General features: G+C 39.8%; 2 protein-coding genes across 2 annotated transcripts in view; both read right to left on the bottom strand.

Moving 5' to 3' along the window:
- LOC306859728 (leucine-rich repeat-containing G-protein coupled receptor 6) overlaps positions 1-13,345 on the bottom strand; it is an 85,889-nt gene extending 72,544 nt beyond the window's left edge. Inside the window, exon 1 of the mRNA XM_079400950.1 lies at positions 12,891-13,345. Within this exon, the coding sequence (XP_079257076.1) occupies positions 12,891-13,084 (194 nt within the window). The 5' untranslated portion in view covers positions 13,085-13,345. The remainder of the gene's footprint in view (positions 1-12,890) is intronic.
- Positions 1-16,142, bottom strand: part of LOC306859737 (uncharacterized protein) — a 708,874-nt gene that overhangs the window by 76,937 nt on the left and 615,795 nt on the right. The gene's annotated exons all lie outside the window — the stretch shown is intronic.

Here is a 16,142-nt window from a genome sequence, read left to right as displayed (position 1 = left end):
CATCAGATCTGTAACATGATTAGCTATAAAAGGGATGTCTTAAACAGGCAGAGTCTCTCAGAAGTAAAGATGGGCAGAGGTTCTCCAGTCTGTGAAAGAGTGCATAAATAGATTGTGCAATACTTTAAAAACAACGTTCCTCAACATCAAATTGCAAAGGCAAAACATTCTGAGAAACTGGAGAAATGTCTCTGCGTAAGGGACAAGGCCGAAGACATTTGTTAGGTGCCCGTGGCCTTCGGGCCCTCCAGATGACACTCTATAAGTCATCGGCATGATTCTGTCATTGACATTAATAAATGGGCCCAGGAATACATCCAGAAACCACTTTAAGTAAACACAATCCACCGTGCCATCTGCAGATGCCAACTAAAGCTCTATCATGCAAAAAGGAAGCCATATGTGAACATGGTCCAGAAGCGCCGTCGTGTCCTGTGGATCAAGGCTCATTTAAAATGGACTGTTTCAAAGTGGTAAAGTGCTCTATGGTCAGACGAGTCCAAATTTGATATTCTTGTTGGAAATCACGGAGGCCGAGTCCTCCGGGCTAAAGAGGATGTAGACCTTCCAGTGTGTCATCAGCATTCAGTTTAAAAGGAAGCATCTCTGATGGTATGGGGGTGCATAAGTGCATATGGTATGGGCAGCTAGCAAGTTTTGGAAGGCACTATGAATGCTGAAAGGTATATAAAGGTTTTAGAGCAACATATGCTCCCCTCCAGATGACGTGTATTTCAGCAGGACAATGCAAAACCACATACTGCAGCTATTACAACAGCATGGCTTCGTAGCAGAAGAGTCCGGGTGCTGAATTGGCCTGCCTGCAGTCCAGATCTTTCACCTATAGAAAACATTTGGTGCATTATTTAATGAAAAATACATCAAAGACAACCACAAACTCTTCAGCAGCTGCTGTGTGTGTGCACGTTGGATGGGTTAAATGCAGAGCACGAATTCCGAGTATGGGTCACCATACTTGGCAGTATGTCACTTCACTTCAACATGTCCCTGTCCCAACTATTTTGAGACCTGTAGCTGGCATCAAATTTGAAATGAGCTCATTTTGTGCAAAATATTGTAAAATGTATCAGTTTAATAATTTGTTATGTTATCTATGTTCTATTGTGAATATTGTGAATGTGATTTGAAATTCTTTTAGCTTTCATTTTATTCAAATTTAAAAAACGTCCCAACATTTACGGAATTCGGGCTGTACAGCCACGTATAGAATCAGCCAGAAGCCAACACCCAAACCAACACCCATTCCCTCCCCGGTAAGATGGGGGGCAGAAGGCTCCAGGTCTGAGAGGAGTTTGAGAGGGAGCAGTCTGGAGCCAGCAGCCTGATGCTGGGGCTGATAGTGTGCTTGTCCCGTCGTCTGGCTTCAGCGTGGCTCCTCTCTCCTCAGCCGCCAACCTCTGAATACAGTCATGTTTACAGTGCTGCTTGACCCGGGTCAGCACCGATAACCATCGCTCCAATGACATAATGGGCAATCCGCATGGAAACCATTTTTGCTTTACGGAGAGGAATGCAATACGGAAGAGGGGAAACTAAGAGGAAGAGATTAAAATTTGGAGGAAGTCTTTGAGAGAAGTCAGACTCTGTAGGGCCAAGACACACGCAAACGTTTCCGACTTTGATAGGAATGTGTGTTCATGATTTCTAATTGTGCAGATTAGCTATTTCCCCAGGGACTATGATAATAAAACAAAGACCAAATATTGCTAATCTAGATACTACCTGTATGTCAACAATTGTCTCATTTGTGTCTATACACCAAACATTTAACTGAGAAACTTATTTAATCTCCTAAACTATAAAAAAGCAGTATCTAAGTAATAAAAGTTCCTCTCTTTGGTGTGTATATATAGCATAAAAATGGATTCAGAATATTAAATTATCTAGCATATAAGTGAAGTGCCCGATAAAATTAATTTAGAGAGTCTTATGGGTTTTGCTTCAGTTTATACAACTGCAAAGATAAGAGTGTGAGACCAGGAGAACGAAGCAGAAAGAGCAATTGAGAAGGAGACAAAGGAGAAACAAATAGATCTAAATATAGACAGAAAGTGAGGGACCAAGATGCGGGCGGCAGAACAGAGTCACTCCTGCTTGTGGTCTCACCCTCTGGTTATGAGAGTCTGGGTGGTCCACGCACACACACACAGGCCCTCAATTTCCCTCAGCTCTTAATTCGCTTGTCGTGGTTTTCTCCACAGGCCAGACTCTGGGTTAGCTATCACCACTGCAATGCGTCACATAATGACAGCAATTTGTGTTTGCGAATGGAGAAAACGAGAAAAGAAGACAAGAGTGTCTTACTCTTTTTGTGGAAGACAGATACGCAAATATTTGAGAGTAAAGGGATGAGTGAATCGAGTGGATGAGGAATGGAGAAAAACTATATGGATGTACAGACAGACCCCAGAACTGTCTCGGCAGCTTTGTTTGACCATGCTTTTGCACATGACATCAAAATATATCCATGATATGACATATCACAACTGATGTGTGGATTAAAAATCTGTCAAAACTGTCACAGAAAGTGGTTTGAGTTAAAATTGCAAACTGAGATGAGGCTGCTAGCCACACGATGTATAGTTTTCCATAACTTAGAATCATTCTCTATTTTGTTAAGCCCTGTCAGGACTTAAAAGCCTTAGAATAGGCTGATACACATATCATAATGTTCTGAGAAGACTAGAAATTGATATTTTACACATCTTTACACAGCAATACTGTGCACAAAACTTTGGCACCATGAAACTCCCTTGTCTGTTTAGTCTTTAAAACGGAGTTTCTCAAATCTGGCCCCTGTCATAGTCATAGTAGACCTTGATTACCTTCTTCAGGTTTATTTGGCAAGGTTAGAGCTTAACTCTGCAGGACAGTGGACCTGCTCTAGAATATCACTTGGAATGGAACTGGCATATCAATGTCACTGTCTGAGATACAGTATATCATCATTAGAAACAATCTTTCAATGTATGTCAATGTATGATGAGATCACAAAAATATCAGATTCAAACCCAGGTTGTGTGCATATGCATGTCACACCATGTGTACTATTCATCAGGCTATGACTAACCTTTTTTTCTGACCTCTTTCAGGCAAAACAGGGGTGTCCAAACTTGGTCCTGGAGAGCCACTGTTCTGCAGAGTTTAGATCCAACTTGCCTCAACACACCTGCCTGGAAGTTTCCAGTATGCCTAGTAAGACCTTGATTAGCTGGTTTAAGTAGGTTTAATTGGGGTTAACTCTGCTGGACAGTGGTCTTCCAGGAGCAGGATTGGACCCCTGAGGTAAAAAGAGAGAGGACATGATGGAGACAAGAGGGAGGAACTGAAAATGTTGCAAGCCAGATTCAATCCACATGAACACCATGGCTAGATATATATACTAACTGGTAGGGTACAGCTTCAACACATGCAGTATCCCAAAACGCTTATGGTCTAGTTGTCTCTTTGCCCCAAATCAGACACATTATTGTTGTTTAATAATATGAAAGTTTGCATTGATCTCTGTCTTGAACTTTACAATATTTGAAGCCTAGTTCTCCAAAAGTATGTTAATAAGTTTTAAAATCATGTTTCAGATGTAGTAAAGACTTCATTTCAGTCTACACGTGACTTTTGTGCTGCAAAGAGAGTTAAGTAAATCACACGTTTTCATTTTGATGATGCATTCGGCATGTTCTACTCGTCGTTCATCTGGAACGTCCAATAAATCATTACAGGGCCCAATCTGTAGTTTTATTCAGTCTTTTACAAACAAACATACTTTTTTGACATGTACAAGTTTACACTAAACCACGCTGACCAGCTTCTGGGAGAGATATAGAGAGGTGGAGGTTGAATGTTAAGGAGTGAATTTAAACATGATGCAGACAAACATGATGTGTTAATAAAAGATTTAAGATCTAAAATACAGTATGGGTACCTTCAACATTGCTGCTTATAAAATAGTAAAAAAAGAAAATGAAACAGTGATTTTATCTAATTTAAAATATAATATGCAAACTCAACAGTTATTACCTTCATATATAGTGAAATAACCAATCAACCGCATTAACACCAAAGGAAGTAAAAAAATAAAATAAAAAAATATCCAACAACTCTCTACATGTTAAGACTGTTTGCCACCTCCTGAAAACTTCACTCTCTAATCAAGTATCAAAGAGAATGTCTTTCAAAGCCTTTTCAAAGCAGGAGTGCGCTATTTAATGTGTTGCCTAGAGAGATGATTATTGCAATAAATTTCCTGTTGTCCCCAATGGCGAGCAGCTGAGACAGCTGCAGGTTGGGTGGAAAAAACACCCTCTCCATCTATCCTTTTCACCCTGTCCCTGGAGGTCCCAATCCCAACTCTAAAGAAGATGAACAAGATGGTTTGCCGGACTTCGCAAGGCACTGGCCGTGGGAAATAATGCTTACAGATAAAGACTTTTCAATAGGCAAACGACAAAGTTTTTCCATTGACATTTGCTTTGAGTTTTCAGTTGGGAAACCTAATCTGCATGTCAAAGCCAATGGAACATATAAAAAAAAAAAAAAAAAAAAAAATATTCACATGGTGACCTCAACATCAGCTCTTACTCTTTTCATTTATTTTCATCAGATACTGTATGCTGGGCATCTTTCTTTATTCCTAAGTCTCAAAGCAGAACAACTGTCCATATTCAAAGTGGAAAATCATCTGTAATGCCTTTTCGCTTATACCTTTGATGTTCGCAAGCAGTTTGACAAGTAAGAACATGCAGTGGTTTTAGTCATAAAGGATTGTACATTTACAGATGGCAAGGTTCTTGCCTGCAATAGAGTTTCTTAATAGTATTATTGAAAACTGATCACATTCGTTTATCAGCATTATCGGTTGGTCAGTTGGGAGAGGCTATGTTCAACTTGAAAGTACACGAGCACTCAATCTCGTTTAACTTCTCGGCACACATTCAAACAGGCCTTATCCATCCTTCCGGGAAATAACTCCCAGAGTGGTAATTTTCAGCTTATTACAAAATAATTGGCTTTGATTTGAATTATTCTCCCACAGTCGCTCTTAACATGCACACCAGGTTTTCTTTGGCTCAACTCTACGTAGCATCAAACAAAGTTGTGATTTTCAAAGATCTTGTTTACAAGGTTCCTGATGTGTAGATTCCTCACAGTTTAAGGACACCACCTGTATTTCGGCATGTGCATGTGAGGTATGAGCATAGCACTGAGCACTGGCTTCTCACATGTTTGGTTTATGATGCAGTGGGTACTGAATGGATTTCTTTGGACTGCAGTTCTACTTCTTTCAGAGATGTGCAGCTGCAAGTGATGCGACTCCAGCACGTCACGCATACTTCATGGCTCCCTTCTTAAGAAACCATTCTCTCATCTTTTCCTGCTAGACACACCGCCCAGAATAAACTAGCCATCCATCAGAAATGCCCTAACTTGAAAGTGTCACTCCAATTTACATTCCTAGATAATTTGAAAAAAAAAAATTCTGGTTACAGAATGTTTCCAGTTGCTGCACTAAAAAACTTATGATACAAATCTTCCTCTGGTATTGACAGGGAAGCAGGTTATGAGATTTCCCTTTTCTAGTTTGGTGAGGAAACCTTCTCAAATAAGCCTGATACATAGATAGTAACCAGGATTCAGTGAGTAATCTTTCCTGATGCAAGGCACAGCCCTAAATAGTTCAGATAAGGAAAAATTTCAGTTTAAAATTCCTGCTTTGAGTCTGCCTCAGTCTGGCCAGCGATCCTTCCTGGTCCACATATTGCAATCTTGGATGAGTTGTATATTCTCAATGCGGCAAATGTAAGCAAACTCATTAAAAAAGCATTAGGGGGGACTGTGTAATGCTGTAAGCTGTCTGCATGTAAAGTAATCTATTTGGAAACTCAGAAGGTTTCATTTGCTCCTTCATTTGAGCAGACGGCTTCTCACATGTTTGGATCTCAAGCATCTCTGGATGACCATTCCCACTTTGGTGCGACTGGGCTCCTTCACAGTTAGGATCATGAATCTGAAATCTGAGCTTCTGTATAAACCATTTCCACTTAATGAACACTATTCTGGGTATATTCTTTCCCATCCATTGTTCTCCCTTAAGGTTTCCAGTGGCGTTTGAGGGGGTGAGAACATGTCACCTCAAAAGCACAGTTTATAGCTTCCGTCAGATCCAAAAAGCCGATGGTGAAATGTGGCTAAAGACTTAACCACAGGTTAAGAGACCCCCACAGAGGTCTGTGATGGATTGTCAAGTTTGCCCAGGGGGTGATTTATGAACCTCTGCCATTGAAAAGGACAGAATCCACACTTAGCCACTGATTCAATTGTTATTCCCTTACCAGAACCCACAGGAAAAATGTATTGCTCAGTGGTTGCTCTTTCATAGACCAGGCAAATTCTCACTTAGGTTCACTTAAGAATCATCTTTGTCCCAGATGTTTTTCTTAAAATTCCAAAAAAAAAGTCATTTTTTACAGTCATTCAAATAATTTCATATTGAGATGTCTTACTTATGATCTTAGTATCTTATATGCCATATCTGACAACAGTCTGAAACTCCTCTGAAACGTTATGTGCTTACATAAATTGCAAAAAGTAAAGCAAATGTTTCCCTTTGATCTGATTGCTGTCTAGAAGAACCACTTGAGATATAAAATAAATTTAATTCCTTCTGTCCTACAGAAAAAAAGGAAAGAGGAAAGCCTCATGCCTTTATTTCAAAGATGGATCAGGAACTCAGGAAGGAAGTGGCCTGGAAGGAAAGTCTCCAATCAATAACAGTTGATGATGTGACCAAGTTCTACATATATACAATCCTACATAATATTTAGGGGGTCCCACACACGGTTTGCTCCTCAGGTTTGGTTTTTCTACAGCATGCTGAGTAGAAGCATTCGGGTCTTCTCCTCCAGCTCTGGATCTATTTAAAGATGTTCTGGAGATGAGGCAGTCTGCGGTAGGTCCACTGGTTTATTTATCCTGCATGGGCTCTGACTATTTTCGGGCTGACTTCACAGGGCACTAATTGCTCTCGTTTCACTGTTAGGTAATGGGAAGAGAAGGAAATGAACAATCACTCCCATGTTTGTTTGAGGGTGAGGTTGAGTCTGCGACTCTCCGTATGTGTACTAGCTTGTACACAAATAGAGTCATGTTTTAATGACAAGACATTCTGCTTGGAGAAAAAAAAAGCACAGCCTGTTTTTTGTTTATTTGTTTTTCTTTCCATTCAGCCTTTTTATCCAGAATTTGAATTGAGGAACTGAGGAATTTTTGAAAGAATTTGTTGTTGTTTTTTTCCTCCACAAATTGCATAAGTTGTATAGAGAAGTTTAAAAAGTAAAAATGAAACGAAGCAGTGAGAAAAAGCCTGTAGTCATGTATCATGAATGTGATTTGGTTCTGCAAGTAGGCTCATAACACTCTCAGGTGTAAACATACCTCTGTCTGTCCTACAGCCTCGAGGGTTTGTTGTACATCCTGACCCCTCTCACTCACTCACTACATTGCACATCGGTGTGGCAGATTCCTATGTCTGTTTGAATTGTCCAATGCTCTGAAAAGATCAAACTCCCTCCCCGGTGCCTTGTCCATGACCTGTTCTTACACACAAACCAGGTAAACAGGCCACTGGGGTACTGTGAGCTGAGATCTACGGTCAGAGTCTAAGCCGTCTTCCCGCTTCTACCAGACATAATACATAACTTTCACCTTCTTCTTGTTTCGGTCATGAACCTATGGTGAAATTTCTCCCCAGAAGATACGTACAGCTCTGCAAACTGTGGACTTCGTCAGCTGGGGGTTTTTAATAAACTCACCATTCCAGATATCCCGTTGACTTTTGGAGACTCACTTGAAGAAAGTTTTTATTCTCTTTCTCTGAGGAACAGTCAGCGAGAATGCCAAATTTGTCCATGTGTTTCATATATTTGTTAAATTTCGAGTATTACTTCTTGGAGAGCCTGGATTTTAGTAATGGACTGTTGATGGAGGGTATACGTACAGCAATATAAATCCATTGAAGCACCTCAGCTGTGATGTTATTCCTCAGCTCTTTGCTCTATGTGAATCCTGCTGTGTTGCTTTGCAGTGGTACCGTAGGCATCAAAGCTGTGAGTGATTGTCCATGCAGTTTGTCTGCTAGCACCCCCTGAGGGATCAGCCTACAAACTTACCACATTATAAAGCTCAAAGTGTTCACCACTGCCAGGATGAAAAGACCATTATCACCCTGTTTCATTGAAGAGCTTAGGTGGTTAAACGCAGAGAACATTAGAGCCCTTGGAGCCGTTTAATGATGTATGCTGCCAGAGTTGAATTCACTAGGATTCAGAAGTGCATAAACAACCCTGAAGATCTGAGCCCTGATCCTGAGAAGGCCTTCTTCTAAACTTTTCGCTAATGTTTTTACAATTTTTATTGACAACATAGAGAGGGGACAGGAAATGATGCAACAAAGCGGTGGGAAAGAGATCGGGAAATGATGTAAGCTCTATTCAAACGTCTCTTCTCAGTATGAGCACCATGTAGCAACTTGTGTGTGTTAACTACTAGCTACTGGATGCTAGGTCAAATGAAACATACATTTAACATCTGTTTTCTCAACAGCACTTAGTCACTATGAAATCAAAATTGAAAAATAAATAAATAAACCAAACCTAGTCTTTTATCAAATTATATTTAGCTGTTGGAGACAATAGCCTCATGGGGAGTGCTTTTGGCAACCTGAGTTTGAATCTTATTTATTGATTTATTACTGATTTGCATAATAAAGTGTAAAAGATCTCATATCCATTGGAAAAGCAGAGGAAAATATGTATATTAATAATTGCAAGACAAAACATAATTAAAGTAGGGCTGCTGGGTTGATATTTTAAATAATGCTAATTTAAGCACTGGTTGCTAGGCAACCATACATCCCATAATTAAAATGTCAGCAATGCAAAATGTAACTGGCCACTGACACTTCCTATAAATTCTCCACTGTCATTTTTTTCTCATTTAATATCTGTATTTAGTCATAAATATGTTAGTAAAATGGGTTGCGAACAGCATTTTGTGTTGACTGAACTAAGCTAAAATTTGTTACATGGTAATGTGACATAATTGATAAGTGTATATAAAATTTGCTCCAGCTGTTTGTAATATTTGTTACACAGTGATTTAGGTGTTAACTCTTCCTGTTTCACCCTTAAAATATAAATCACTGGCCAAAAAGGGCCGCAAATAGATTTATGGCCCTCAAATCAGATAACACAACACACTTCAGAGCTTGAAGGCATCTTTCACACACTCGCTCTGTTCTTGTTTCTGACTCTAAAAGGTTTCAAGGCCAAAGCACTGGAAGTTGAGGCAGGCCAGTAAGCAAAAACATGTGTCTGCAGCCCTCAGCTCGAGCTCAACATTAATTTGTGTTTGTGTAGAAAATTGCCCTGAGAGAGATGAAAATATATGGACCTTGGCTTCAAGGAATCGGCTGGCAGCTTTGAGGTTTGAGGTTGATGCTTGTACTCATCTTCAGCTGAGCTAACCTGATGCTAACTGGTTTCACTACAGCTCTAAAAGACATTGTCAGTGTTTTCTTTGAATTAAGGGTTTTATCTTTAGTTTTATATAGTTACAATTATTTAAATATTGCTTTAAAGCAACCCTGCTTTCCTAATATATGTAAGAAACAACTATAATATATGTGATTATAACAATCTATTACTAGATTAAATGTGCTGCTTAAAAATATGAACTTGAGTATTTATAAAATTATTTCAAAAACGAAATATCGTCAACTATGGCAGATATTGTATAGTTAAAATGTCTTTTAATCTCCTGAAAGACTAAAAAGCTTCTATCTGTATCTGTACTGAAAGACAACCATTAATCTGACATTAAAAGAGGCTGAATCGTGAAAAAATGAAAAATTGCCATCTTTTACTCAACCTCATGAAATACAAAAGAAGACATTCTGAAAAAGTTTAAACAATTTTTTTTCATTCACCGAAAGTCAATGGGGCCTAAAACAACATTGGGCCCCAATGACTTTCGGTGTTGTATAGACAAAACAGTTAAAACATTCTTTAAAATATCTTTTTTTGTGATCTGCAGAAGAAAGAAAGTCATACAGGTTTGAAAAGGAGGTTTGAAAGCCATACAGGTTTGAGGGTGAGTAAACAAATTTTGAATGAATATCTGATGTGCTGCTTCTTCTCAAGGCAACAGTGCCATGAAGCTTGTGTGAAGACTTAATTTCCAGGCTTTTTAGATCTTCTGTATCTACAAATATAAATCTATCAGCAGTCAGTGTGTTTAGGAATGTGTGTGCACATGTTATTCGTGTTAGTGTACAAAACAGCAATCTCACATTTTTCCTCGTCTGATATACCTAACGTCCACTTCTGTTGAAACCAATAGAAACAAACAAAAATCAGTGCAAAAACAGACTCTCTTGGTGACAGACTTTTTCCGTGCCTCAGGGCACCTGTTGTCCCATATGGGCGATCGCTGCAGAGCGAGACAGGACAGGCATTTAATACTGGCAGAATGTCCAGCGCTGCTGCCTGCTTTCTCAGTAGCACGTTCACACAGCTCCCATTTGTGCTTTACTTATTGCTCTATCAATTATTTTATCTAAATTCAATGTTAAGCAAGACCGACCATCCATAAAATGGTGATGATAGTATCTGCTTGTTATGTGCACAGAAAAATATTAAAGTATAAAAAAATGTCATATCCTCTAGAAAGGCAGTTCATGAAAATTGCAAGCCAAAATAATTAAAATAGGGCTGCTGGGTTGATATTTTAAATAATACTCATTTAAGCACTGGTTGCTAGGCAACCATACAACCCACAATTAAAATGTCAGCAATGCAAAATATCAAAATGCAACAACTGGCCACAGACACTTCATGCATTTAAAGTTAGGTGAGTTTTCAGTGCAGGGATTAGAAGTTATAGCAGTTCAAAGTGGAATAATAACGACAGGGCATAAGCAATAGAAATCAGACCCGGAAAGCAGTTGCATGTTCTGTACATGTCTAATGCAAACACTTTTTCTTGGTTTGACTAAAGGTTTGACAAAAAAAAGACGACCGATGAATGAGCACTGAGTAAATGGCGTCAGTAGAACAGAGCTTTCTTGCAGAACGGTCCCCGTCGTGCTTAAACACACACTTTGACATCTCAACAATGACATGCACATCAAAGCTCAATCAATATTTACATCAATCTGCTCTCCTCCGGTGAACAAAAAAAGTGTTAGACGAGGCATTGCATGTGAAAGACTGCTGGTCTTATTTGCACATACTTATTATGAAACTTTAAAAGCAATAACTTTATGATAATTTGTGAAATACCTGGCAGAATCAGTTTGACCAATAGCATTGGCTGGATTATTCATTGAACACTAGTGAGATTCTATTAAAGTTTCGTTGAAGTTCCTCATTATGTTAATACAATTTGCTGCAGTGTTTAATAAAAGTACTAAATGGACACATTTTAAATATGAAGTCATGCGATATATTGCACAATGCAATAAAAATCCCTATAACACTAGCGGAATAAAAAAGAGATACAATCTTATGCACTTGCAACTGTCTAGAGACGCTGCTCAAGACGTTTCAATATGTTTGAAAGGTTGTGGTACATGTGTTTGCAATCCAATTCCCAACCTACACTTCCTCCGAAGCCTGAAACACAACTCTCTCCAGTTATTGATTCACGTGAGCTGCACAACGTTTTATGAGCGAACATTTGAGTCCTCCTTTGCGTCATCATTCACAATCAGGGGACATATGGCATGCCTTAGCGATTAGCATGGACTTAAACCCAACAGGCTTCCAGCTGACATGGAGAAACCCAATACTGTACGGAGCGCCCCACTGCATCACTCTACACACACATTCCCATCAGATACCGCTGCACTGAGAACTGTCACAGGACACATGGGAAACAAGCATTGCTTTTCACTCTGGTAACGAACGGAGCGGTCTGTTTGGTTCACTCGCGCTGAAAGTGTCTCGTTTGGGTCAACATAGTTTCACATATTTTATATTAGTCCGATTGAAGGTGCACATCAACACCGATCACTCAAGACAGAACACATGTATGTCATTCATCCTAAATGGGATCAGAAATGAAAGGTCACTGGGAAAAAAAAAATATCTTAATAATATAATGCATCTAACCTCATAATTAGGATAGCATAAATAATTTTAATAATAATGTTCATGTAAAATATAAGCATTAAACAGAGGAGAAAAACACTTCCCATATGGTTCTCGTTGACATAAAGGTCATGCGCTCAATTAAACAATTGCATTTTAGCGCAAATCCATCTGTCACTTAGTAGAAACAATCAAATCAGACAACTGCCAGGTAGCCTGGCTTGCACTCATCCTAATAAACCACGAACAAGCTACTCAAGATAAAATAAAACATGCCACAGACTACATTAAATACAGGTGCACTTGAGCATAAATATGATTTATGAAGACCTAAATGTGTTTTGTGCAACCGCTGAGAGCAAGAAACCACAGATTCTTATGAAACCAAAATTGTCAGTCTATCTCTTGTTAATAACTTTGCATATGTTTGTAGCTCATGGTAATATCAACAAATTTGTTAACCTCTGAACAATCACTAATATTTGAGTGATACAAGTTCTGGGTCTTGAAGCAAAACCAGTTGAGAACCACTGATCTTAAGAGTCTGCTATTAACCTAGAGCCTTTCATATCTTCCAAACCCCTCATCCAGGCATAAAACAATAATCTTTCAGCGTTCTTTTCAAGATATGTAATGTAATCAAACCAAACATTCCTCAAGAACTATTCACAACCCCTTACTCTCTCAGCAAAGTGGGTGATGAAAGCAGGAGGGCATACTCACAGGTAAGACGTCAAAGGACTTAGGTCGGTTGGCACACTGGATAGTCCTTGTTCGGAGCAGTCCACGAGCAGTAGGATGCCATCCTCCTCACACTGGCACGCAGACGGGCACTGTTTCCCAGGCACGGCGGCACCCGGCGGCCCGTGAGAATGGGCACACAAGACGGCATGCAGGATCAGTAACACCACCAACATGACAATGACTCCAACTCTTGTCTTTCTGTGGATGAGCTGTATATCTGTCTGTCTCTCTGCAGTCTCACTCAGCTGTAGCTCTGTTTGTGTGGATGTGTCTGTCCGCTCTCAGCTCTCTGAAATGTTATCCTGAGCCTCGTCTCTGTAGATTTATTCTGTCACTTCAAACTCCCATGGGTGAATGAGTCAGTCAGGGGCTTACACAGGTCTTCTCTCTCTCTCTCGTCTCATCTCACTTAGGAGACATTCACCTATTGTAGTGGAAGCTTGCAGCGCTCCTCTGATTGGCCAGAGCTTTTGGAGGGCGGAGCTGGCCGGCACAGCACTCCTCCTACTTTCTCTTGCACGCTCTTTCTGCCTCAGGCAGCTGGAGTGGATGGTTGGAAGAAAGCAGGAGAGCCAAACTCTGAGAGGGGGGACTATATGCTGTATGCGGAGAGCTCATTTTCACTATGCCTTCCCATCATACCTTTAGAACTACCACAATCCTTCCCTCACAATTACTTTTCTACAACTGCTGCAATCCAGACTTTCGTGGAAAATTCCCCTAGATCCTGCAATGCAAACTTAGCTGTCAAGCACCGTCCGCTTCTGCCGTTGCTACATATAAATCATACGTGAATGTCGTTGTTTCGCTCCATTTCTCTCAGAGCAACCCTTTCATGGTGTTTTATAACCCCAACAACAATAATTGAGTTAAGCTGCGGGCTCCCCTCAACACCAGGCTCAGCCAAACAAACTACAGATTTACTACTTTGGTGTCCTAGCTTGTACAGCGGGGTGTCTCTTTACCGCAAGAGGCATGAATATACAGAGCGAGACATTCTCATGGCTTGTTCGGTGGGTCTCACTTTAGCTAGCGGAAGGTACAATGATGAATTGCACTGTTTCCTCAATTGGAAAAGTGGACAATGGAATTTTCCTGTTCGCTGGGTGATAAATACTATTTGTTTATGTCTCAAAGGACCATGGGAACTCCTGATCGATTGCCGTCAAGGGTCCTAACAGTGGCAACAGCTAAATTTTACCTAAACATTTCAGAAAAACACTATAGAGATTTACCACAACATACAAGCTTCCAAGAAATATCCAGGATATTTCCAGAGGCTGTGGAAGTTTTTCTCCCAAGATGTGACTGCAAATGTCTATAAAACTCTTTAAGTATTTTAACTGTGGCTGTACTGTTGAGCACATGATGTTATACAATGTGAATTGTGAAAGGATGCAATATTTGTGTTATTGTGATCATCATCTACTATTGTTGGCATTGGTTTCTGGAAAAATTCCCATTATGGATCTTGCATAGTATAGTGCTCAAAGCACCATCCCCTCTCTCATTCTATTATTTTTAGGTTTGTTTTTGTTATGTTCATGGGGGGTCTTGATTGTTAGCGTGACACATTTCCTTTTGTGAAACTGTGGCCAGTTTCTGAGAATCAAATAACATTAGCTTGAGAGCTTCAGTTGTTTTGAATTAATCTTAGTCATCCCATCTGTTTCAAAATCCCTTTTTAGTAGTTGATGCTTTTTATGCTTTCAACATTGCAGTCCAGCATGAAAATCTCCAGCGCTGCTCATTCATCTGATTTAGAATCATTCACAATGGGCTCAAATGAATTCCATTAATTCATTAAAATTCCTCAGCTGAGCCCATTTTCTGTGGAGCCTTTGTTGCATTCCCTCAAAAAAAAAAAAAAGAACTGTAGTCATTGCTGCACATTATCTCTGCATCCACACACACACACACACACACCACCAAATCGGTCGACCTTTCACACATAGGTACTTTGTATAGTATTGCATTTTAAATAATATATAATTTATATATTTATCAATTAAATTTTTAAGGATAGCATAAACCCCAATGCATTTTGTTAGATTTATGCTTACACTATGCATAAATAAAAAAAATAAAAAAAATGCATATACCGTATAAGAAAAAAAAAAACTTTTTAAAGAGAATATTCAGTGCTACTAGTCAACTAAACTGTTATTTAGACCTACAAATGCAATATTTAGATTATTATACAGGACAACTAGCTAAAGAATATACTAAGACAACATTTTTGCAGTGCTTTGTGACTGTGAGGTTTGTGTTTTTCTGTACAGCATGAATGAAATCTGCTCTCACTATTTCTCCTGAAGAGCAAAACAGAAAAAACAAGCAATGAAAAGCTCAGACGCTGAAAAGCAGGGATTTGTGAACAATGTGCCGGCAGTAAAGGAGAAGTTGAAAGTTAGACGTGCTGTCACCAAACACAGCTCTGCAAACAGTTCCCACCTCTGGGCACCTGCTCGCTGAGTCTGAGGCCAAAACAGGGTTGGGTTACCTATACGGCTGGAGCTACAGGGACCGCTGCAAGATTTGCCCCGTTCCCTGCCCCTGAAGATCAAAGGCCTATACTCCCCACTCAATCTCATATCCACCCACACACACACTATCCAAGCATCGGCAATCTTTTAAGGCACAAAAGGGAAGCAGTTACCTGGCTCTCACCTGTCTGAATCTGCCACAGGTTATTCGAGCTCCGTCAAGCACGGAAGTCCATTCAGCGGCTGCCTGATGAGAGGGAGAAACTGGAGACCTGGTTCTACCCACTTACAGAGGCTGGGAACAGACAATTACGGGTAAACGCAGTCATATCTGGCTGCTATGACCACCTGCTTAGTTCACTTGAGGGAACGTCTTAGAATAAAAGCAAACAGCTAGCAAAACAACTCTCAGTTTCTATATTTCTAAACCCAGACTTTAGTGTTCAAAATGTTTTATGTATATGTAGCATTGTATGAAAGGGCTTTTAATAGGCTTACTTATCAAGTAAAATATATGCAGGCATTGCTTAGGGTTTCTGAACAATATTTCGTGGTAGTATTAGCTAATACGTTACTAAGGTGTTGCTGGATGCTTTTTCATGGCATTACAAATGTGTTCTCTGTTGTTGTTACAGAGTTCCCTATCGATACTTTCACTCGTACTGCGTCGCTAGGCTCACGCCGGCTCAGACCCTGCGTGCCTGGCCCTCGCCACACAGAGATGAATCTCCCGTCCTCTTCGAAC

Source organism: Barbus barbus (assembly GCF_936440315.1).
Source record: "Barbus barbus genome assembly, chromosome: 40".
Classification (NCBI taxonomy): domain Eukaryota; kingdom Metazoa; phylum Chordata; class Actinopteri; order Cypriniformes; family Cyprinidae; genus Barbus; species Barbus barbus.
The sequence above is the reverse complement of the archived record's forward strand: the minus strand, read 5'-3'. Positions and strand labels throughout refer to the sequence as shown.